We start from the raw sequence: 26,707 nt of genomic DNA, 5'->3' as shown, positions 1-26,707 counted from the left end.
CAGTAGCTCCCATGGCCCTTTCACAATTTCCTCAGAGGAAATTTTCTAGTTGATCCTGCTGATTTACTGTGAGACGACAGAAATAGTCAGCTGACAGATATTTTGCAGTATGATGGTACTCATCCCTTTAATATCCCAGCTTATATGAAGCCTTTACAGGCAATACTGCACATAAACCAGGTCACCTGTATGACAATATTGGATATACAACCCCAAATAAGTTGTAAAACTGTGTAAAACGCAAAAAAATAAATAAAAATGCAATTTCGTCAGACAGTGCATCATGACAAGAACAGACAATAAAACAAGGACGTACAGTAAAATACAAGCAAGCCAGACACCACAGTAAGATAGTAAAGTAAGTAAGTAAGTAAGAAAAGTAAGAAAACACAGAGCATACATGGAGCTTTGACAGTGGGTTTCACCTGCACATTGCCAATACTGCAGACACACAAACACTTGAAGTGAATAGAATTTTGAAATGGCCCTTAATGTTCAATATGTCCCTGTAGAGTCTCTCTCACACTCAGAGGGTAAAAGTTAAAACCATGACGTCAGTGACTGAGTCACAGCCAGGTCGAGGTAAAGACTCTTCAGACGTAGAGCAGCGTTAATGACAACTGGACAGACGGAGATTACTGCTGACGACACCTCAGCTCATTATCAGACTCACTGAGGCTGCATGGAGAGTTCAGGGTTATTACTTCTAGACTTTTACCAAACTTCAATTTCTTATTGCCTGTAAAGCTGTTACAATGGCACCATGACGCACTGAAGGCTGCTAGGCTTTTGTGTTATTCATAAAAAATCTGCAGTATTTCAAATATTAGTATATGGCGTCCGGATTCAAGAGGGGAAATTCTGTTTCCATTCTGGTTGCAGGACAGTGGACTAGAGGTGCTCCGATTCCAATTTTCTGGCCGATCACCGATTTTTAAAAAGCCTGACCTGCCGATTCTTATTTTGGCCGATACTGATTTTTTTTTATAGCTCACAGCTGAACCTTCAATGTTTGAATCTTATTTTATTGAAAAAGAATAACACAGCAGTATTTTTCTTTAACAAATAAAGGTAAAGAGGGAGTCTCTGGATTTGTCTCCAGTCGCTTTATTGAAAAATAGTTGCTAAGAGGGTCTGAAAAGTTGCTAAATTTAGCTACAAAGTTGGGAGCACTGCTTGGCCTGCGGGGTTTATTATCGAGGTAGATAAGATGCTAGATAAGATCGGTTTGACGTAAAATAATGCAAAAAATAAATACAAAAACAATAACATTAGAACAATATTTTGAGGTTGTATGCTGTGCACAATATTAGGCAAGCTTGATAAAAAAATAACAATAACTTAAGTGTTCATTCCTTGGCTAGCTATTGAGACTTTTGAAAATGAGTGTCCGGATACAATGTTTTAGTATCAATACTTTTGACAACCCTAATAGAAAGAGAAACTTGAAACCCTCCTGGATTCCAACAGCACTGATCTGAAGACGCTCTGACCAGGACCGGGGGCGAGAACAAGCCGACCTCCCTCCAGGGATCGATGAAGTCTTCTCATTCAGCTGTAGCGGAGGGAGGAGAGGCAGCTTGATGAATAGCGGAGCTCTTTTCCCCGGTGACAGCTTCCTGCTGGGCAGCGTGTCCAGGCTGAGTCAGTTCACAGCAGGTCAGCAGGAAGACGACACGTCTCCTTCTCCTGCCAGCAGAAACTAGGACCAAGTCACCCAGCAGCCATTTATCAGCCGAAGCCTCAGAGCTGGATGATTGCACTTTTAGTTGGAGTCAAAAAAACTAAGTAGACTTTAAAAAAAATGAATGAATCACCCAAAGTTCAGCGTGATGTCAAGAAAAGAACAACTCGACCTCCTCGTACTTTTTAAAAAAAACAAACCCAAAAAACAGTCTCCATACCAATCCAAGGTAACGACTCAAACAGATAAATACAATAATAATACAACAGATAGAAAGAAAAACATTGCAGCCCAATCCAAAATAACTACTTAGACTATAACACTTATAAAACATGACATGTGTGCCAGAGAAGATATCTGCTGGTGCAGTAATAGTCATGGTTTCACTGCGAGCAGCAGGAGTCAGAACAGGACGGCTGCTGTATCTGACTAAGTGATGTGATGATGTAACAGACAGAAGGTCCAACATGCACCAAGTCATTCTGTTACTCTACCTTCAACACTGAGTTCATACAAAGAGGCTTTCTGATGCAAACTGCCTGGAACACGAGTCAAGAATCTGTTTCATGTGACTTCTTTAAAACTATCAGTGAAACAAGACAAACATCCATTACCATCTCTACGTTAAATAGTTTTTTATTTGTATTTTGTGAGAGCATTATAATTCAGACAATAGAGAACAGTATTTCTGCAGCTCACAATCAAGGTTTTTTGTTTACAAAACAAGAAACAAGATACAGAAAGTTGAGTGTTTTACATTTGAGAATTTTGAACAAACTGGGAAAGGTAGGCATGTATATGTAAAAGAGCAAATGGGGAAAATAAAGAAAAGAAAAAGAAATGATCCACCAGGGAGTTTGTAAATGAAATGTAAGTAATACAAAAAGATTCCAGGCTCATCCATATGGTACTTGTGTCTGTTCCTCATTAACATATTTAACCCAGTTGGACCAGTTTAATCCATTTATCTTTCTGAAGGCGAAGGGAGAAAATAATCCTCTCCACAAGATAAATGTCTCTTTTACCTTAAACAGTGAGTTCATACAAAGAGGCTTTCTAATGCAAACTGCTTGGAACACGAGTGAAGAAGCTTTTTCATGTGACTTCTGGAAAACTATCAGTGAAACAAGCTCATCCATTACCATCTCTTTAGTGTTTAGACGTCTAGTTATAATGAAACATGAGCTGGAAAACCAACAAAGCTTTCTCTCTTCTGACCATCTCAAACCATCTCAAACCATTTCAAACCATCTCAAACCATTTCAAACCATCTCAAACCATCTCAAACCATCTCAAACCATTTCAAACCATCTCAAACCATCTCAAACCATCTCAAACCATTTCAAACCATCTCAAACCATCTCAAACCATCTCAAACCATCTCAAACCTCACTTCCTGTTACCTTCCATTACGCAGCATGATTCGACAACAACTTCCCTACTAACCACTTCTTCTACTGACGTTTCATTTACACAAAATTACCAAAAAAGATACAAAATTACCAAAAAAAGACACAAAATTATTTTAAAAAGACACAAAATTATTTTAAAAAGACACAAAATTATTAAAAAAGACAAAAAATTACCAGAAAAGACAGAATTATTAAAAAAAGACACAAAATTATTTTAAAAAGACACAAAATTACCAAAAAAACACACAAAATTACCAAAAAAAAAACAGCAGTTAAAGGGACCTTCCACACACAACACGGTAAAGTGCCATTCATATAAAACTCACATTAAACTTTCATATCAAGGTGGGGGCCACAAAATATCGTCACGAGGGCCACAATTGGCCCGCGGGCCGCCAGTTTGAGACCCCTGCTGTAGAGTCCATGAAAGCACTGAACATTAACTTCTTCATGAGGTGAAGACATAAAAATGAAGCAACATGGAGTCTCTCCATCAGCTTCCCTCTAAAGTTCTGGCTTTAAACTCCAAACCAGATTTATTTTGATGATATTCAGCCAGTAAAACCAGAGATAATGTCAAATATATTTAGTATAAAATATAGAACTAGAGATTATCCTCATTTTACCTGTTATATCTTATATTTTCAACTTGTGTTCATATTTGCAATATTTAAAATTCTGTGTATTGAAACATAATTTTCAAGGTCAGATTTTCTGTTTCCTTTGTTTGTTTTGGGTTCAACATTTTGATCCAGTAAGTCAAAGTTAAACATTAATGATCAGGACATAAAGGAGAGGTAACGCTGAAAACACTGATCCCAACATGGCCTGGTGAAGATATTTAACAGATTCTTCAGCGGACATAATGAATGAGATTAAAATCTGTGTGAATATGAAATGTGTGTTAGTTAGTGAGCCTGTAGTGAACATGTGTGATGGAGAAGGAGCACTGAGACCTCAAAGCACCAAAACAATTAAAAGATGAGATCCGCCCAGATCCCAACAGTCCTTCAGGTGTGTGTGTGTGTGTGTGTGTGTGTGTGTGTGTGTGTGTAATTTAGTAATTTAACATGATGTGGGAGGAAGGAGGTGATGAAACCTGAGGAGCTCCTCACTAACCGTTTACAGTAATACTCACATATGAATCTCCAGCCTCCACACTTTATTATTATTTATTATTATTATTATTTATACAGTATTTTTAGGGCCGGGAATTTTAATTGATGCATTTTAAAGGCACTTATTTTTACACCGCGGAACGTTTCTCACTGGATGAGTTTATATATATATTTATATATATTATACTATATAATGTTCTATATTTATAAATATGTTATTGCTACACTTAAAGGCAAACATGTCACTGGTCTGTTGGACTTGAACAAAAATAAACAATATTGTTGTTGCTTCAGCTTATGTATTCAGTCATTATTCAATGGTATACTAAAAATCCATGTGGAAAAAATGACTTCTCACTGTTCTCAGGTCAAATATTTATGTGTGATTAAATGCGATTAATTTAGATTAATTAATTACAAATCCTCTAATTAATTAGATTATTTTTTAATGGAGTCCCGGCCCTAGTTATTTTGTCTTTTGCATAGCAGATTCAAAGTAGTCCTAAACACATGCAGCTTTCAAAATAAGAGCACAGTGTGTTAACAGAATCCACCACAGAACTTACAAGAAGACTGTCAAAATAAGATGCCTTAAATAAAACATAAAATAACCTTTATTCTCCTTTACAATAATTAATTAAAATAAGCCCCCGGAACCCCTAAATGGTTATTTTTTTATTATTTGCTCATACTCAAGAGTCAAGAGTAATTTTTTTTTGTATTTGGCAACTGTTGAGATTTGCACTTCACACTACATTTAAGATTTGTATTTATTTATACAGACTAAAAGAAAAAAAATCATATTTTCTATATCTTTAAGTATTTTGTAATATCGTCAAGAATATCGTTGTTGCAAAAATAGCCTGAAATATCGTGATATTCTTTTAGAGCGATGTCGCCCACCCCTAATATAAATATATATATATATATATATATATATATATATATATATATATATATATATCTTTTCCTCTGCTCTAATCAGCTGCCGGCCTCATCTCCGGCCTCCTGCAGGGAGAGTTTCCCCGGTGGGTGATTGAGGAGGATTGGAGCAGAGAGAGCCTCGACCTGTTGTTATATATATATATATATTATATATATTATATATATTATTATCTTAGAGTCAGAGCTGAGGACTGCTGCTGTCTGACTCTGTGTGTGTCTTCGTTCTTCTAGTCAGGGAATCTACTGAAAGTCAAATTTGAATTTTATTAAACCCTTTTTCATTATCAGCCAGAGTCCTGATTCCAAAGGGCTCGTCCCATCACGGGGCTGTAATAGTCTCTGCATAATTAAGTCTTAACTTCCTGAAAGAATGAATAAGCTCAGAAGTTAAGAGTAGAAAAAACAGTTAAAAAAAACCCTGTGAGTCATATTTTTTTATGGCTAGAAAATCAATTGTCCTGTGAGGCTGGCTGCTTGTTCACAGCCACATGCTACCAGAAATAACGGAATAATGACTTATTAATATTGATCAGGAGCCCAAACAAACCCACAGACATTAAATATAAATAATAATAATGATAATAATAACTGGGCTGTGTGACTTCCTGCTGAAAGCTTCTTTAACAACCAAAGTAAAGACCCAACCAGCCGTCAACAGGATATTTAATCTGTTATGTAACCAGCAGGAGGTATAAGTGATGTCAGCTCAGCCAGCGTTGGTTGAGTCTGAACACTACAAGTTTTAGAAAGAATCAAATATAAATGTGAGGGTGTGGAGGTAGAGAGTCTGTTACTCATCTCTGCTAGCATCTCTGTAGCTAGCCGCTATTAGCACGACACATTTAACAAGCATGACTGATTCACAAGCTGTCAGCGGTCAAATGACCAAAAAAAAGACACAAAATGACTGAAAAAGACACAAAATTATTGAAAAAGACACAAAATTACTAAAAAAGACACAAAATTATTTAAAAAAGACACAAAATTACCAAAAACAGTAATTAAAGGGACCTTCCACACACAACACGGTAAAGTGCCATTCATATAAAACTCACATTAAACTTTCATATCAAGGTGGGGGCCACAAAATATCATCACGAGGGCCACAATTGGCCCGCGGGCCGCCAGTTTGAGACCCCTGTGTTTAGACAAAACAAGCAATTTGAAAACATATTGGGCATTAATAAATATGACTATAATTATCTATCAACTTAAATCAACGCATAAAAACAATCATTGTCAGTAAAATAATAATAAATACATTAAAGTCTCAGTGGAAGCAGCTGAGGAGAGAGAGGATGAGGATGATGAGGATGATGATGAGGATGAGGATGATGAGGAGGAGGATGATGATGAGGATGATGAGGAGGATGAGGGTGATGATGAGGATGATGAGGGTGAGGAGGATGATGATGATGAGGATGATGAGGATGATGATTATGAGGAGGATGATGAGGATGAGGATGATGATGATGAGGATGATGAGGATGATGATGAGGATGATGATGATGAGGATGAGGATGATGATGATGAGGATGATGAGGAGGATGAGGAGGATGAGGAGGATGAGGATGATGAGGATGATGATGAGGATGATGATGAGGATGATGATGAGGAGGATGAGGATGATGATGAGGATGATGAGGAGGATGATGAGGAGGAGAATGAGGATGAGGAGGATGAGGATGATGAGGATTAGGATGAGGAGGATGATGATGAGGATGATGAGGGCTTCAGGGTTCATTCACAATGTGGACAAGTGGAGCAATGACACATAAACCAAACAGAGCAAATCTTTGGACAGGAAGTCATCAATCCATTCACACACACACACACACACACACACACACCCTGGTGTCATGTGAGGAGTGTGTCCAGTAGATGTTTTGGTCTCTGGGGTCGGCTGGAGAGGAGTCGGGTTTCTGTGACCCACAAACAAAGAAACAACAGAAGCAGCGTCTCTCTCTCTCTCTCTCTCTCTCTCTCTCTCTCTCTCTCTCTCTCTCTCTCTCTCTCTCTCTCTCTCTCTCTCTCTCTCTCTCTCTCTCCTCCTCTCTGAGTCTATCGACTGCATTAGTTTCTTATAATAACTCAGCAGGAGCGCCGAGGGGCTTCAGAGACGTATTTATAACTGGATCAATGGATCCATGAACAGCAGAGCTGGAGGTCACACAACCTCACTGCTGATTCACAACATGAGCACACACCAAGGGTACAATAGCTCTAGGGTTAGTTTCTTTAGGATTTTTTGTTTTCAAATTCAGTTAGTTTTAATTAGTTTTTAGAGTCAGTTTGCTAGTTTTGTGTGCTTGCTTGCAAAAGCACACTAATTGTTATTCCGTGGGCTTATTAGTGCCACGGCTGAGCAGCGAGGCACTCATCTTCACTGCAAGCAGTGAGGATGAGTGCCTCGTGCGAAGCACGAGGCATCTCTTATTATTGCTCATGTTTATTATTATTATTATAGATTATTCTTCCGTAAAAACTTTGGCGCGTAACTAGTCTCGCAGCTTTGAGAAATCGCAAAAAGTAAAAACGTCAAAAGTTGCGCCCTAATCGGGAATCGTGTGGAATGACTTTTTTTAGCGATCGGCGCGCACGTTTTCGCACAACGTGCACAAACGTGCACTTTTTGGCCCATCCGGAACGCATTGCGCCAACTTTGGGGCCTTACCATTCGCAAACCGTTGCTCGTAAAATTCCGAACCGATTTAGAAAGTTGTAGGGCCTGAATTTAACTCTAGCCCTGTGAAATTTCAAAGCGATTGCACGTATAGTTTTCGCACGAAGTGCGAAAACATTTCCATTTTTCCAAACTAATGGGGGGTGCGATTTTCCCATGTGTGTGTATTGCGCGGAATGTTCAGAATCTAGACTGGTGATGTCATCAAGCAGAGTGTAGAGGGAGAGAAGGAATTGTCAAAAAATACATTTGAAAACTGCGCTCCAGGACGCAAATTTCACTCTACAGAAATAATTTGTACATAGAAACGTAGGAAAATTTGTGGTCTCACTCACAATCCTCTGGTAAAGCTGTCAGAGTTATAGTTTGGGCGCAGGACACAGAGAAGTGCCACCAAAACGCAACAACTGCCCCATTGAGTCCCATATTAAAAACACACGAGGATTTTTGAAATAATCAGATTTTACCGTTTTTTTAGATCGCTCTAACAAAGCTATTTTTTCATTTTTCTTAAAAAAAAATATATGTAGACGTTCAGGAAGAACTCAGGACGCTCAAAGTGAAGTCGGATCAGTGATAGGTATTATGGTTTTGCCGAAAATGCTTTCTGTTCGAGGCCAGAATTTTCAGTTTGTCCACCTCTGGCTGCTCACTTTAGCAAAGCATTGTCAGTGACAGTTAGTTTCTGTTGATTGCTCTGCTCTGATTGGTCCACTCCACCTGGCCACGTGGTTGCTTAGCTACCAAAGCTCCCCCCCCCCTCCCTCTCCCCTCCTCCAACACAGACATTTTAACTGAAAACAGTTAACTCTTTAAACTTGACCATACATTGTCCAATCTGCCTCAAACTTGTCATACATGATGATGGCTCATCACTGATTGTCTACATAACAATATTTCATAAATTCCCGCCCTTTTTGATTAGCCACGCCCCCTTTCTTAACTAATGAACCGTTTGTCCTACAGACTTGTATGAGGTGTCTGTGAACTCAGGACAGAGTCCCTGTTTAACTGGTGATTAAAGCCACGCCCCCTTTGAGTAGCCACGCCCCTTTTTACTAACTAGTGAACCGTTTGTCCTACAGACTTGTATGAGGTGTCTGTGAACTCAGGACAGAGTCCCTGTTTAACTGGTGATTGAAGCCACGCCCCCTTTGAGTAGCCACGCCCCTTTTTACTAACTAGTGAACCGTTTGTGCTACAGACTTGTATGAGGTGTCTGTGAACTCAGTACGGAGCCCCTGTTTTACTGGTGATTGAAGGCACGCCCCCTTGAGTAGCCACGCCCCTTTTTACTAACTTGTGAACCGTTTGTCGTACAGACTCGTATGAGGTGTCAGTGAACTCAGGACAGAGTCCCTGTGTGAATGGTGATTAAAGCCACGCCCCCTTTGAGTAGCCACGCCCCTTTTTACTAACTACTGAACCGTTTGTCCTACAAACTTGTATGAGGTGTCTGTGAACTCAGGACAGAGTCCCTGTTTAACTGCTGATTTAAACCACGAGAATCATCCGGCAGTAGTCCCGTGGCACTCCAAAATTTCCCTGGAATTTTGTTTCTAGTTCTTATTTTTAATCTTCCGTTTCTTCCGTGGTGTTTTTTCGGTCGACTACTCCTCCCAGAGTTTTGCTCGCACATACACAAAAAAGGTATCAAATCGACCGGCTCGCCCATGACAAGTGTGCTATGACTTTTATAAGGGTTCCGACAAACGGTTTTCAAATTATTGGGAAAAAACACGTCAAAAAATCCCCCCAATGTAACCCTATGGAGAGTCTAGAGTGGGGATGTCATCAAACAGAGTGTAGAGGGAGAGAAGGAATTGTCAAAAAATAAATTTGAAAACTGCGCTCCAGGCCGCAAATTTCACTCTACAGAAATAATTTATACATAGAAACGTAGGAAAATTTGTCCTCTCACTCACAATCCTCTGGTAAAGCTGTCAGAGTTATAGTTTTGGCGCAGGACGCACAGATGCACAAACAAAACGCAGCAACTGCCTCATTGGCTCCCATATTAAAAACGCAGGAAGATTTCATGAAAAAGTAGATGTAAGTGTTTTTTTAAATCGCTCTAACAAAGCTATTTTTTCATTTTTCTTAAAAAAAAATATATGTAGACGTTGAGGAAGAACTCAGGACGCTCAAAGTGAAGTCGGATCAATGATAGGTATTATGGTTTTGCCAAAAATGCTTTCTGTTCGAGGCCAGAATTTTCAGTTTGTCCACCTCTGTCTGTGGAACTGTCTCCAACAGCAGTTGATTTCAGTTGATTGCTCTGCTCTTATTGGTCGACTCCACCTGGCCACGTGGTTGCTTAGCTACCAAAGCCTCCCCCCTCCCCCCTCCCTCCTCCAACACAGACATTCTAACTGATAACTGTCAGTTTACTCTAAGTGAACAGACCTAATAACTTGACCATACATTGTCCAATCTTCCTCAAACTTGCCAAGCATGATGATGGTTCATCACTGACCACTTATACATAACAATGTTTCATAAATTCCCGCCCTTTTTGATTAGCCACGCCCCCTTTCATAACTAATGAACCGTTTGTCCTAGAAACTTGTATGAGGTGTCTGTGAACTCAGGACAGAGTCCCTATTTAACTGCTGATTCAAGCCACGCCCCCTTTGAGTGACCACGCCCCCTTTTACTAAGTTGTGAACCGTTTGTCCTACAGACTTGTATGAGGTGTCTGTGAACTCAGGACAGAGTCCCTGTTTGACTGTTGATTTGAGCCACGAGAATGATGGGCCAGAGGCAAGCACACAATCAAAATTTCTTTAGAAATTTTCTAGTTCTTCTTCCGTTTCTTCCGTGTCATTTTTCGGTCGACTACTCCTCCCAGAGTTTTGGCCACACATACACAAAAAAGGTATCAAATCGACCGGCTCACCCATGACAAGGGTGCTATGACATTTATAAGGGTTTCGACAAACGGTTTTCAAATTATTGGGCAAAAACACGTCAAAATATCCCTCCAATGTAACCCTATGGAGAGTCTAGAGTGGTGATGTCACCAAACAGAGTGTAGAGGGAGAGAACGAATTGTCCAAAAATAAATTTGAAAACTGCGCTCCAGGCCGCAAATTTCACTCTACAGAAATAATTTATACATAGAAACGTAGGAAAATTTGTCCTCTCACTCACAATCCTCTGGTAAAGCTGTCAGAGTTATAGTTTAGGCGTGAGATGCAGAGATGCACCACCAAAACCCAAAAACAGCCTCATTGGCTCCCATATTAAAAACGCAGTATGATATCTCAAAAAAGGAGATGTAAGAGTTTTTTGAATTCGCTCTAACAAAGCTATTTTTTCATTTTTCTTAAAAAAAAAAAATATGTAGACGTTGAGGAAGAACTCAGGACGCTAAAAGTGAAGTCGGATCAATGATAGGTATTATGGTTTTGCCAAAAATGCTTTCTGTTCGAGGCCAGAATTTTCAGTTTGTCCACCTCTGTCTGCGGAACTTTCTCCAACAGCAGTTAATTTCAGTTGATTGCTCTGCTCTTATTGGTCGACTCCACCTGGCCACGTGGTTGCTTAGCTACCAAAGCCTCCCCCCCCTCCCCCCTCCCTCCTCCAACACAGACATTCTAACTGATAACTGTCAGTTTACTCTAAGTGAACAGACCTAATAACTTGACCATACATTGTCCAATCTTCCTCAATCTTGCCAAGCATGATGATGGTTCATCACTGACCACTTATACATAACAATGTTTCATAAATTCCCGCCCTTTTTGATTAGCCACGCCCCCTTTCATAACTAATGAACCGTTTCTCCTAGATACTTGTATGAGGTGTCTGTGAACTCAGGACAGAGTCCCTGTTTAACTGCTGATTCAAGCCACGCCCCCTTTGAGTGACCACGCCCCCTTTTACTAACTTGTGAACCGTTTGTACTACAGACTTGTATGAGGTGTCTGTGAACTCAGGACAGAGTCCCTGTTTGACTGTTGATTTGAGCCACGAGAATGATGGTCCAGAGGCAAGCACACAATCAAAATTTCTTTAGGAATTTTCTAGTTTTAATTAGTTTTTATTTTTTGGAAAATTTCTTAGTTTCAGTTTTTATTAGTTGTAGTTGTGTTGTAATGGGGTTTTTGTTGGGTTCCAGATTCAAGAAAGTCACAATAAATGTTTCCTTTATTTCCTTTGCAAAGCTCCGAGAACTATTGTTACTGTGGATTTCTTCTTCTTCGTCTTCCGGACACAATTTCGTCCCGCTACAAATTATATATCAAAACGTGCGGTTTGATCGGGATCGGTGTGCTATTACTTTTCTCTACAGAATACAAATTTTCGTGACGTAAGTCGCGAAAAACTGCTCAAAATTTTGCATTGAAGTGAATGGGACGGCCGAAAAAAAATTAGCGAAAAAGAACAATAATTGGAGATTTTCAAGCGTCTACTTCTCCGGCATAATTTCACCTAGAGACTCCATTTAAACTTTAAACAGTAGACACAAGTCTTGTGTATCGGTGTATTAATCCACGTTTCGATAGGTCATATAGTTTTTTATCAATCCCTGTTCAATGACCATGATCATTTTTGGAGAAATTCTCAGATTATAATGGGTGTGTATTGCACGGAATGTTCGTGTTAGAGTGTGTGATGTCATCGCTCAGAGTGTAGAGGGAGAGAAAAAACTGTCAAAAAATAAATTTGAAAACTGCGCTCCAGGCCGCAAATTCCACTCTACAGAAATAATTTATACATAGAAACGTAGGAAAATTAGTCTTCTCCCTCACAATCCTCTGGTAAAGCTGTCAGAGTTATAGTTTGGGCGTAGGACGCACAGATGATCCACCAACACCACCAACAGCCTCATTGGCTCCCATATTAAAAACGCAGGAAGATTTCTGAAAAAGGGAGATGTAACAGTTTTTTTAGATCGCTCTAACAAAGCTATTTTTTCATTTTTCTTCACAAAAAACACATGTAGAGGTTCAGGAAGAACTCAGGACGCTCAAAGTGAAGTCGGATCAATGATAGGTATTATGGTTTTGCCAAAAATGCTTTCTGTTCGAGGCCAGAAATTCCAGTCTGTCCACCTCTGGCTGCTGTCACTGTTCTGGAACATTCTACAGCTGCGGTTAATTCTGTTGATTGCTCTGCTCTGATTGGTCGACCACAAAGCCTTTGATGCTTTGATGTGATTACAGTTACAGATACACACACACATGCACATAAGCGCGCACACTCCTCCATATGCACATGTTTCACACATAAACACAGGTAACTTTATGTGATTTTCGTTACACACACACACACACACACACACACACACACACATGTTGAGGTTAAAGGTCATAGGTTGCTGTATAAATAAATACTTGTAAAGGAATGCTTGTTGTAGGTGTGCTCCTTGTATATTATATAGTATCATAACATTACTAGTATTAATTGTTATAAATCTGTGAAGAATCTCATCATAGTGTACACACACCGGCAGTAGTGGCCCTTTCACTATTTACCCAGAGGAAATGTTCTGGTTGTCTTTACTATGCTGAGTGTTTGTGTTGTGTGGCTGCATGTGTTTGTCCCCCAGCGTCCTCATTAGTACCCAGCATGCACCAGGGCCTGGGGTAAAGGGTCTGGACTCCTGCCAGCATGTTTCTCTTCTGCATCATCATTTAAATTCAATCTGATAAGAAATTCTAATCATACAAAAAAATCAATGGTCTCATTGAGAGTATAATAGCACCTTTAGTGTATTTTTATCCTGTTTTGTTTAAATTATACAGCGGTGTGAATCTGCTTAATGAGGCTGAAATATGAAGTCGATAAAGGTCGTCCATTGGTTGAACGAGCACTTACTGGATTCTCAAAGTCTGATATTAACACAAATGTGTTAATATCTGCCTACAGGAAACTGCCTGCACGCCAATAAAATCAACTCAGCACAACAACAACAACAACTAGCAATAACACTTTTCTATGTGCAACTCCAAAATCTATTGCAAATCAATTCAGCTTGGAGAGAAAAAATAAAAAGCTTTCTTTCTCCACCGAGGGCACAAGGTTCAGCTTCTGTTGAAATTAATTTGCTGGTTATTTTTATGGAAAGCCTTAAACTGATGAATGAGACATTATGAGATGTAATAACAGAGAATAAAGGCATGGCATTTTAAAATATTCTAAACATTTTATCTTTAAGTAAATCTCATATCAAGGCTATTGCTTTGGTCTTCATGAGCAGAAAGACCCAAAAAACAAAACAAAAAGTCAGAAAAACAGAAAAAAAAAGTCAGAAACAAACAGGGAAAAAATCATAAGAAAAACAGAAAGAAAATAGTCAAAAAAACATTTAAAATAGTCAGAAAAACAGAAAAAAATTAGTCAGAAACCAGAAAAAGAATTGTCAGAAAAACAGGGAAATTATAGTCACTAAATAGAAATAACTATCCCAAAACACAGAAAAAAATTAGTCAGAAAAACAGGAAAAAATTTTCTTTAAATAGAAATAACTACCCCCATAACAGAAGACAATTATTCAGAAAAACAGGAAAGAATTACCCCGAAAAACAGAAAAGAAAAGAAAATAAAGAATTTTAAATGTGTCAAATGTGAACAAAGGTGTCAAATCTAACATATAAGAGGGTTCCATCCAGTTCTATCATTTGATACTAAATCTATTTGAGCTTGTCTCCAGTTTTACTTGTCATCAAGAAGTCTGGATTATTTGGAGCTTTTAGAGACTCCACAGGGTTAAAAATGTTCCTGTCTGATGGATCGGGAATAAAGACAGAAAAGAGTTTAGATCACCTCAGAAACATTAACAACTTAAAAAACGAAAAGTAAAGTCACCAAAAGGATACGATGCTTTAAAACACTTCTCAGCTTCCTTTTTTCTTATTTCTTATTTCTTCCTCCATGTCTTTCATGTTGCTCTGCTGCTCTGTTGTGTTGCTCTCATGCTGATTGCTGGTTGAGGGGCCAGAGGTTGCCTTGACTCATTTCCTTCCTCTGACAACAAGTTGCTGCTGTCACTGTCATCCACGTTAACGTGTCCTTTGAGGTTTCTCTAACCTTCAACTAAAGAGATTGCCTCTTTCTCCGGCATAATGAAATGCTTGAAATCTGTGTTATTACAATGCACACTTCAAGGTTATTTAAACACTCACTGTCATAAATATTAATACTTAATGTCAATGAACATTAATGGAGTGTCATCTTTCCACTGGAGTCTCCGGTGTGAATAAGAGACATTAATTATGTGAACACAGGCTGATTTTATCTGGAAGGAATAAAGTGCTTGGTCATGATGGGAACTTGAAATGATGCTGGACTTTCTAACTTGCATCTAATTATTTGCCGTCACCGCTGACATCGGCCTTTTTCTGTTGTCTAAAAGGTAACGTGGAGTGTGACGGCTCCTACTGCACCTCACAGCTTAACACTGGCTGTTTTAATTGCATCCTGAATGCTTACGGTACTTTGAAAAGGTCGCCTGCTCTCAGGATGTGACACCATGATAAATGGCAACAGAACACACCTTTAAAAGGAGTTTGTTTCCTGTGGCCTTGATGGCTTTAATGGAGGTGTTTCATAGAGGTGCTGTGAGGTAAAGAACAGACAGACAGACAGGTTGCAGGTTGCAGCAACCTCTGGAGGCTGCAGCGCCCCCTGCAGGTCAACGTGGTTCATGTTGGAGGATTCAGGAAACACACACACAAACAAGAAGTATTTTATATTCTTACCAACATGGGAGTGGAAAAACAGGCTTGTTTTATGGAAATGTATGTAGATTTAATATTGAAAATCTATTAACAACACAGTAGTAAGGTTGGGCTGAAGGATGAAGGCTGACAGTCATCGACCGCCAACCAACAATGTGATTTAAAGATCGTCCACTCCAACAGTAGGGCTGTTTCCACTACCGGACAATACCCAGAGTGAGGAGGGTCCCACTCACCGAAACGCCCCGAATCTGAATACCAGCCGCCCGGAGCAGCTTTTGTTGGGACTTTTTTCGTCTGGGGAACATAGGACCTTTTTTTTAGAAAAAAAAGGGTCCTATGTTCCCCTGTAGCAATTTAGTCTTTGCAGTTCATTTTTTGGCTTTCTAAATCTGGGATTACTCATGTTTGTACCACCCCGGACCATGTAGTCTTGCATCGAGGCTTAGCTCTCTCCTTTTAGGGTTAGGTTTAGGGTTAGGGTTAGGTTAGGTTTAGGTTAGGTTAGGGTTAGGGTTAGGTTAGGGTTAGGTTAGGGTTAGGGTTAGGGTTAGGGTTAGGTTAGGGTTAGGGTTAGGTTAGGGTTAGGGTTAGGTTAGGGTTAGGGTTAGGTTAGGTTTAGGTTAGGTTAGGGTTAGGTTAGGGTTAGGGTTAGGTTAGGGTTAGGGTTAGGGTTAGGGTTAGGTTAGGGTTAGGGTTAGGTTAGGGTTAGGGTTAGGTTAGGTTAGGTTAGGTTAGGGTTAGGTTTAGGTTAGGGTTGGGTTGGGTTGAGTTGGGTTAGGTTAGGGTTAGTGTTAGGCCTATTTGCCATGGAATTTGGCAGTAATGGTGGAAAAAGTAACAGACCGGGGAACATAGGACCCTTTTTCTGACAGAGGCTCCTATGTTCCCCGCAATCTATCAATCTTTCCGGTAGACTCTCAGCATGGCCAGCAGGCCTACTGTTAGGGTAGGGGTAGGGTTAAATAGGGTTAGGTTAAGGTTAGGTTATTTGCCATGGACTGGGGAATTTGCCCCAGACCGGGGAACATAGGACCCTTTTTGGTAAAAGTGGGGAACGAGGTCCTATGTTCCCCGGTCTGATACAAAGAGGGGAACATAGACAGGCTCCCCCAGCAGGGATGCAGTCAAAGGCTCCGTTTATTGTACTATTATACAGTTTATTGCAATGATACAAAATAATGTTCAACACTGGGAGTAATCCCTCAGCGGCTCCTCTGAACTCTGAGAATCAGAACTGTCCCTGTGAACGTTCTGGTAAACGCCTCGCCCAGTTTACTGGAGTCATGGACAACATCTTCACCGTATAAATACTTTATGGGATGGTATAATGTTAGTTCCAGGCCGTAGTCAGACCCTCAGCTGTTACCAGGGAAATGAAGTTGTGGCTTGTGAAAAACTTTGATTGTAAAATACTTTTACTTTCATTAATTTCTGGCCTCCCTGTCGTCCATTAATGCTTGATAAAGGACACTTTGTCGGTGCATTATCCCTGAATTATTTAAGACTTACTCATTATTTCATTATAACTGGCCTTTACTATTACTGGAATTTGTATTACACAATTAATACCAACAACAATTTGCTTTTTAGACTGTGTTCTAGATATTTACCCATCATGTCGGCTCCATTTATGACTCTTTGAGACGTACAGCAGCTTTTAATATGATTTAATTTATTTATGTCTAAATGCTACAGCTGTGTGTGACCATTATTTATTGATGCTAGATGCTAATTATGAATGGTGATTCATGGTTTGTGGAATGAAATTATCACTTGCTCATCGTTCTTGGCGTCACACATCCTACAGAGGCTGAAAGTGAACGGACCTCCATCAAACACGCCACGTTTCAGTTTCCCGTATCTGGACGAGTTTGAGCTGCAGCATGATAGCAGAGCTGACAGCTGATTCAATTTAAACATAATGAGATCGGAGCGTCTGAATGTGGAGAGACAGCGCTCAGCCTGACGGTATCAAGTGGAATCTGAATGGTGTAATGGTGTTAGAGAGAGACCTGCAGGGATGGAGGTATAGCGCCTGAAACCAGAGCTCGGATAGGTGAGCAAGGTCCATGGGAGGAGAGAGACAAATCAAATGAGGAAAGAGAGAGACAGACAGAGAGAGACAGACAGTCTAATAGAGAGAGAAACCAGGCAGGTGGTACGAGTGTTTCCTCTCACCTGCCTGTCGACGTGATTCCAGATGAATCCCAGCAGTATTTAGAGTCTTGAGCAAAGCTTTTCATTTACATTCATGACAGTAGGACGTATTAAATTCAAGTGGCACAGAGAGATTAAGACAGATTCATATGTATGAGGAAGACACCTGGGAGAGTCCATTTAAATTCACCAATCACAGTTTGGTGAGAGAAGGAGGCTCGAGCCCCAACGAGTCCCGACTCTTTCTCTACCGGCTCCACTTCACCAGGAGGACTCGCCACGTTAAGGGCCCCCCAAAAAACTAACACATGGGGAGTGGGAGTTGGTTATAAAGCCCTCCAACAGAGAGGCTATTGATGCTAACCAACTGACCACATGCAGCATCAGTAGTGTGTTCATCGTGGAGAACTTTGTTATTGTCTATAATTTACAATCTACAACGTTATTTATCAGACCACCAAAAACTGGAGAAAGCTTCAAGTCTGTATTTTGGAGTGAAGTCGACAGCATCGGTCCACGTCACCTGGTTTTTGTTACGCCGTTAAAAAAGCCACGTTATCATAGAGCCCAATAATTCTGAGGTTACTGAGGGAAAACTCTTAGTTAATGTCTTAGTGGTTGTATAATAAGGCCATGCAGAATAAGGCATTAATAACTACTGAATAATGACTCATTAAGAGACAATATGTTACTGATTTACATGCTAATAAGCAGCTAATTAATGTTGAATATGTGTTCCCTAATATAAAGTGTTACCGTACATTAGGCAAGGCAAGTTTATTTGTAAAGCACAATTCAACACAGGGTAATTCAAAGTGCTTTACATACACATTAAAACAGTAAAAACAGTCAATTAAAACAGGGAAATAGAAATAAAAATATAAATAAGATAAAATAAGATACAGCAGGATAAGAAAAGAGATAAAATAATAAAAAGCACAAGTCATTATACTCAAGACAGTGTGCTAACATGGAAATGTTGAGGTTTTGTTAAAAGTAAACATTATTATCAGTTATTCTAAACAAGGCCGACCAGAAAACACGGAACATTATTTCTAAGATATGATTGTGATGTCCTGTTTTATAACGTCAGTATATTCAGATTCAGACCTGTCTCTATATGAGTCTGTTTCTGATAAAACTCTGAGATAAATGAATATATTCCTGTTCTTGTTGGACTGAATGGCTGATATAAAGGTGATGATGAATTAATTCCCACATTCAGCGACGCCGGCGAGATTCAAGGCCGCGTCTTTGTCTCGTTGTTTATTGTCTCGTTGTTTGACTTGTTGGAAGTTTTGCAGAAGTTGAGGTTAAAATACGGTTTCTGTGTTTCCATTGAAAGGCGTTTGACAGGATTCTGTTTGGTAAAAGGCCTGTTGGTGATGTAACAGAAGGCCTTGGTGAGTGTGATCATGATTCAGATTCTGGTCCAACCGGGTGATTCTCTGTTATATAACTAGCTGACACCTCACACACACACACACACACACACACACACACACACACACACACACAATTATGCCTTTATTTCCTTTGTCTGATCCATCTTCAGTATGGATGAAAAAAGTTGACAAAGACGAAAACGAAGGACATTTTCACTATAATTTTATTTAGTTTTGTAACCACGCAATACAGTTTCAGTTAGTTATATTTTTTTTGTAACCTTTAACCCTTGAAACAAATTCTTAAACTTAAAAAAAAAAGGCCTTTAAAGAAGTGAGGACCGGCCGAAATGTCCTCACTTTGCAAAAATGTCCTCACTCTGTTGGTTAAAAACGTGTTCTGGTCCTCACTATGTAGGAAGAACAAGAGCACACACACACACACACACACTCCTCGGTCTCTTACTGTTACTCCTTTAAAATTTCTGGTGCAGTTTTTTCTCCACACACTTCACTCTATCAAACCGTCAGACTGGAGGATCTGGATCTGATCAGCAGGTGGTAAAGAAAACACATGACAGCAACAGTATCACCACCTCAACCTGTGTTTCTGTTTGTTTATGTGTCAAATATCTGCTTCATATCTGCCCTCCCAAAGCAGAACTCTGCCTGGTTAGTAGAACAGCTTTACACAGCTGCTACTATACTGTAAACCAGGGGCCTCAAACTCACATTACCTGGGGGCCACCGAGGCAGCATCAGAATGAACAAAGAAATACACAAAATGACCCAAAAAAGACACAAAATTACCAAAGAAATACACAAAATTACTAAAAAAGACACAAAATTATTTTAAAAAGACACTTAATGACCCAAAAAAGACACAAAATGACCAAAGAAATACACAAAATTACTAAAAAAGACACAAAATTATTTTAAAAACACACTTAATGACCCAAAAAAGACACAAAATTACTGAAAATGACACAAAATTATTTTAAAAAGACACTTAATGACCCAAAAAAAGACACAAAATGACCAAAGAAATACACAAAATTACTAAAAAAGACAAAATTATTAAAAAAAAATAGACCAGAATTACCTGAAAAAGTAATTAAAGGGACCTTCCACACACAACACGGTAAAGTGCCATTCATATAAAACTCACATTAAACTTTCATATCAAGGTGGGGGCCACAAAATATCGTCACGAGGGCCACCATTGGCCCACGGGCCGCCAGTTTGAGACCCCTGTTGTAAACCTTCCTACTATCAACAGCTTGTTTAAAGTTCACACCCCAAAATGTAAAAGCTTCATTATTTACCCAGAAATTACACTTTTATTGCTCTTGTTGCATTTTTGTTCCTCCAAAATAAAACAATTATCCTATAAATACTATCAGCCTTTTTGTTTGCATCCTGGAGTTTTTATCAGCTGAAATCATTGTTATTCACTAAGATCTTTTAAGCGGTTTGACATGTTTGGGAGCGTAGCGTCTTTGTTTGAGTCGATATAATATTAGATCATTTCAAACCAAATGTGTGTGAGCTGCCAGCTGAGTCACTGCACCACTGAGTCACTTCTTTATTCTGGGCTGTTAAAAACACAACGCACCAAACATCCAACAAACAAACAAACAAAGGCAGCTCACGGATATATTGTGAAAATATAGTTTATGGTAAAAATACCTTTTGGTTTTCTGTATTTTAAATCATTTTGGATATCGCTGCAGTAAATGTTTCGAACTGGAGGATTTTATAAGAAAAGTCTTGTTTTTTCTATCTGAGGTTCGTGAACTGGAGGTTTGAACAATATTATTCATAAACATATCATCTCTTTTGCGGTTTTGGATTTTTGATTGAGAATTTATTTGAACACAAATTAAAAGATGAACAATTAAAAACAAACGAACAACAATAAATACAAGACAACAACAACAAGACTCAACACTTATTTGTGTTCAAAGCTTATTAAATCTTCTCCCTGTGTTCATTTACTATATATATTATTTTTTATATATATGTATAACACATAGTAATGTAGTATATAAACTTGTTATTACCATTATTAACATACATAACTTGTTATTAACTTACACACACATTAGTACACATACACCCATGTAGTCACAATAAGACAACAATGAACAAACAAACAAAACTGAACAAACAAACAAATCAAAGTGTTGTCCAAAGCCGGAAGGTCAGTGTAGATTTCTATTGATCTTCAGTGGTTTCTGTTATTTTCATCACTCCACCTACACCAGAGTTAAAAACAGACAAAGTTAATGCTGCTGCTTTATTAAATTAATTGTCAACTATTTTGATAATCTAATAATTGGTTTGAGCAGTTTTTTTTTTTAAAGACAATAAGTCCAAATTCTCTGATTTCAGCTTCTTCAATGTGAATATTTCTGGTTTCTTTGTTCCTTTATGACAATAAACTGAATATCTCTTTGGTTTGTGGACAAAACAAGAGATTTGAGGACAAAATCTTGTGGTTGGAAACACTCATTGATATTTTTATACATTTTGTCTCATTTTTTCATGTCATTGTCATTTTGTGTCTTTGTGTCTTTCTGCTCATATTCCCTTTTCTTGTAATTTTGTGTCTTTTTTTTTGTCATTTTCTGTCTTTTTGCTCATATTGTGTCTTTTTTTACGTAATTTTCTGTCTTTTTTTTGTAATTTTCTGTCTTTTTTGGTCATTTTGTGTCTTTTTTTTAAAGTCTTTTTCTGTCTTTTTGACATCATCTTGTGGTTTGGAAACACTCATTGATATTTTTATACATTTTATTGCCCAAACAACGAATCGATTAATTGCTTAAATGATCGACAGATGAATTAATAATGAAAATAATCGTTAGTTGCAGCTCTGATGTAAACTCCAGGTATTGTCCTGTTCTGTTGTGCCTCCATCTTTGCTCTGAGAAACATATTTTGTGTTGCAGTAAACATTTGGACCTAATTGTTCTCAACCATAAGTAAGAGATGTCACTTCTTGTTTTTCTTTCCTCTGTTCAGGTTTGGTGATTATAAAATTGGCCATGAATTTAACTCTGCATGGCATTAAAAGTCTTAAATCTAACTTGTGTGAAGCTGAAGGAGCCTTGAGCCATCTGTTCCTGATCACAGGTGAACAGACTGACGACTAAGTGAATTCTGCAGCAACCTGGTCCAAGTTAACTTCTAGCTGGAGAGTTTTACAGAGTTTTTTCTCCATTTTTGTAAGAGCTACTTGTCCTTGTCTGTACTGCGGTTTTAAATTCCATCACTGTGCAGCTGTGTGAGGCTTTTCTCTTCTGCAGAGGTTACTCTCCTCTTTTGTCTGCTTGTTTCCTTGAATTTTCCGTCACATCAAGCACAAAAAACATATTTTTTGGCCTCTCAGCTGAATGCAGGTCGACTCGCGGTTAAAGTACATAAACCTCGACCATGACATGAGTGTGTTGCATTGTCCTCAGATAATGTTGCTTCCCCTGCCTGTTTTCTTGCTGTTGACCATAGAAATGAAACATCAGCAGCAGTGATTGTGTTTATGTAAGACGGTGTTGGGTCATCTCTATGCCAACAGTTTCTTTCTCACACTGAGACACACAACATGAAGAAATATATGGAGGAACATGGTCTGATCCCCCGGGTGGTTTTTCTCCAGCAGAGTGCCTCATAGATCTCTTTGTGTCTCTCGTCCCCGGGGCATTGTTGGTGATATGATACATGCATTTAAAGCTCAACCACACCAGCAGCCACTGCGTCATTTCACATGATGGATAGGGATGAAACGCTCGCTCTGTTTTTCTCTCAGCATCTCTCAGGAGTTACAGGCTGATAAGTGAATGTGTGAATGTGTTGAGGGATTCGTTTTTATTAAACTCTATCTAGAAATTCACGACACCTTTGTTACTGTCCACAAGGGGGTGCCACAGGGTTCTGTATTGGGGCCACTCTTATTTATTATTTATATCAATGACTTGGGTCTAAATGTGTCCGATGTAAATGTGCATTTCTATGCTGACGACACAGTTATTTACTGCTGTGGATCAACTCTTGTTCAGGCTGTTGAATCTTTGCAGGAAGCTTTTGTAGCTGTGCAACACTCATTAATTCACTTGAAACTGGTTCTCAATGCTGATAAAAACAAAGCTGATGTTGTTTTCCAACAGTAAGAAATTGCCTCAAATGGTTCCCCCCGATGTCCAATGGGTTGAGGGAGTGTGTGAATGTGTTGAGGAATTTGTTTTTATTAAACCTTATCTAGGAATTCACAACACCTTTGTTACTTTTGTATTTGTTACTGTCCACAAGGGGGTGCCACAGGGATCTGTATTTGGCCCCCTCTTATTCATCATTTATATCAATGACTTGGGTCGAAATGTGTCCGATGCAAATGTGCATTTCTATGCTGACGACACAGTTATTTACTGCTGTGGCTCAACTCTTGTTCAGGCTGTAGGAATCATTGAGGGCAACCCCTCATTTGCAATGATGTCGAGAGTACAGAGAAAACACAAAACAGAGTACAGAGAAAACACAAAACAGAGAACAGAGAAAACACAAAACTACAGTTATTGATTATCATAGATTTAAACTGGCCCAGAGTTATAATTGTGTTGAGTTTGAGTGAATGTTGTAAGATGTTCCAGGTAGATGCAGCAGAAAAACTGAAAGCAGTTTTTCCAAATTCAGTATTAGTCCGGGGAACATTGAGCATTAAGCATCATTATAGAATATAATGGCTAATTACTGTGTGACCAGTTTAATAAAATACTGAGGTTTGGTGGCATGTCGTCTATCTAACATTAATTTCATCAGTAAAAGTGTGATGCTGACTCCGTCCTCTCTTCCTGTGTTTCCAGGCGCGTTACAAACAGAGTCTGGACCCGACGGTGGACGAGGTGAAGAAGCTTTGCACGTCGCTGAGACGCAACGCCAAAGAGGAGCGAGTCCTCTTCCACTACAACGGCCACGGGGTGCCACGGCCCACCGTCAACGGAGAGATCTGGGTCTTCAACAAGGTACCACACAGAAACCTTTCTGTTTTATATTTCCTGGATACTGGAAAACCTTGAAAATGGACCTTGAAAGTCCTTGAAAAATGTTTGAATTTGACCACTGCTAAAGTGTACCAACCCTGATTTACCTGTGAAAACCAATAAAAATGAGTACAAACTAACAAGGTACCACACAAACAAGAATAATGCCCTCGGCAGGACTTGTAGACCTTGACTCCAGCGAGGTTCCAGAGAAACTTTAATTATGTGTTGCTGAGATGTCACGGCTGTGTTTACATGTGCTTCACAAATACAGTTATCATGGGACTAGAGAAGTAATTAGACTAAACACTAACTCATTAAATCAGTGCATTAAAGCTTCTAGTCACAAAAATAATCTCTGCAGTAGTCTGGCTTTATTCACATTAATAAGCACCAGCAGCAGCCCTCTGCAGCGTCAGATATGAACCGTCAACAGTCAACGTTGTCATTGAGAAATTATTCATGACCTGTCTACATGATCAGACAGGATGTTTACCAGGTTGCCTGGAAAATGAGAAATTGTCTCTTGATTCTTGGCCTTCAGTTGCCGTCAGTGACCTCCACTTATTGTCTGACTGCTGGAGTCGTGAAGAGTTGTGAAGAGTCGTGAAGAGTCGTGAAGAGTCGTGAAGAGTCGTGAAGAGTCGTGAAGAGTCGTGAAGAGTCCTGAAGAGTCCTGAAGAGTCCTGAAGAGTCCTGAAGAGTTGTGAATAGTTGTAAAGAGACGTGAATAGTCGTAAAGAGACGTGAATAGTCGTGAAGAGTCGTGAAGGGTTGTGAAGAGTCATGAAGGGTTGTGAAGAGTCATGAAGAGACGTGAATAGTCGTAAAGAGACGTGAATAGTCGTAAAGAGACGTGAAGAGTCGTGAAGAGTCGTGAAGGGTTGTGAAGAGTCATGAAGAGACGTGAATAGTTGTAAAGAGACGTGAATAGTCGTAAAGAGACGTGAATAGTCGTGAAGAGTCGTGAAGGGTTGTGAAGAGTCATGAAGGGTTGTGAAGAGTCATGAAGAGACGTGAATAGTCGTAAAGAGACGTGAATAGTCGTAAAGAGACGTGAAGAGTCGTGAAGAGTCGTGAAGGGTTGTGAAGAGTCATGAAGAGACGTGAATAGTTGTAAAGAGACGTGAATAGTCGTGAAGAGACGTGAATAGTCGTGAAGAGACGTGAAGGGTTGTGAAGAGTCATGAAGAGACGTGAATAGTCGTAAAGAGACGTGAATAGTCGTAAAGAGTCGTGAATAGTCGTGAAGAGGTTGGAATGGATATAAAAACCCCACAATAGGTCTGATTTTTGTCTCCAAAGAGGTTAAACTATAATCAGAGGTTCTTGACCTGCAGCTAGTAGAGTCAGCGAGTCTCTCCAGGCGTCCTGGCCTTCTTGAACACTTCTTGTAGCTATAAATGAGTGAGAACTGAACCAGTTCCTGCTGCTGCTGAGGTTTCTGGGTGGAGCTGCTCTGCTCTGAGAGACTCTGTAGTGACTTGAATCAGACATAAAGGTTGAGTTGTTGATGTCCTCGTGCTGTAACTAAGCACCCACTCAGAATGATGCAGCGACCTGTCGGAGCTCCGCTGTTTCCTCCTCGTCCCAGTACACCCTAGGGCCTTATGTCCTCCTCTCCTCCTCCCTTCTCCTCCTCCTTTCTCCCCTTATTCTTACTCCTTCTCCTGTGAAATGAAGCTGCTGTGTCACTGGCTGCTGCAGCAGGAGACCAGCAGGGATTCAGTCTTACAGCAATATCAGGGAATCACATTTTGTCCATTAAGTATGGAGCTATAACACCTTTATAGCAGCATGCTTATTAGATTTATTCTCCTCTGTGTTCTGGTGTTTCTGTCTCATTATAACGTTCTCTCTGTTCCCCCTGCTGCTCTCACTCCTCATCAAACAGACCACGACTTAATAATTAAACACAAATCTATAAAAGTGAGTTTTCAGCAATAACATGATGCCTCATCTCTCCCGTTCCTCATCTCTTTCTCCTCTTTTTTTCTCCTCTTTCCTCCTCCTGCAGAACTACACCCAGTACATCCCTCTGTCCATCTACGACCTGCAGACGTGGATGGGCAGTCCGTCCATCTTTGTCTACGACTGCTCCAACGCCGGCATCATCGTCAAGTCCTTCAAACAGTTCGCCCTGCAGAGAGAGCAGGAGCTGGAGGTGGGCAGCCAGCACACACTTTAAAAAAAGACACAAAATTACACAAAAAAGACACAAAATTGTTTTGAAAAAGACACAAAATTACACACACACACACTGCAAAAAAGGTGTTAAATCTAGAAATAAGCATGTTGAACACTTAAAATAAGAAATTAACTCTTAAAACCAGATAAAGTAAAGCTGCCAGCAGTGATGAACTGGCCCGAGCAGAGTGACCTGATGATTATTTGGTCTTTTTTGTCATTTTACGTCTTTTTGTGTCTTTTTTTGTCGTTTTTTTGTCATTTTTTGTGTCTTTTTTTTTGGTCTTTTTGTGTTTCTTTTTTGTGTCTTTTTGTGTATTGTGTTTCTTTGCTGTTTTTATGCGTTTCTTTGTAGTTTTTATGTCTTTTTCGGTCATTTTACGTCTTTTGTTTCTTCTTTGTCTTTTTTGTG

General features: G+C 39.4%; 1 protein-coding gene across 3 annotated transcripts in view; it reads left to right on the top strand.

Annotated features, from left to right (window-relative positions):
- The window catches only part of rptor (regulatory associated protein of MTOR, complex 1), a 234,157-nt gene that overhangs the window by 63,975 nt on the left and 143,475 nt on the right, over window positions 1-26,707 (top strand). For all 3 annotated transcript variants that reach the window (XM_059343832.1, XM_059343841.1, XM_059343824.1), the window contains exons 5-6: window positions 23,932-24,090; window positions 26,126-26,272. In XM_059343832.1, the coding sequence (XP_059199815.1) occupies window positions 23,932-24,090; window positions 26,126-26,272 (306 nt within the window). The remainder of the gene's footprint in view (window positions 1-23,931; window positions 24,091-26,125; window positions 26,273-26,707) is intronic.

Source organism: Centropristis striata, chromosome 1 (assembly GCF_030273125.1).
Source record: "Centropristis striata isolate RG_2023a ecotype Rhode Island chromosome 1, C.striata_1.0, whole genome shotgun sequence".
NCBI lineage: Eukaryota > Metazoa > Chordata > Actinopteri > Perciformes > Serranidae > Centropristis > Centropristis striata.
Note: the sequence above shows the minus strand (reverse complement) of the source record. Positions and strands in the feature narration are given on the sequence as shown.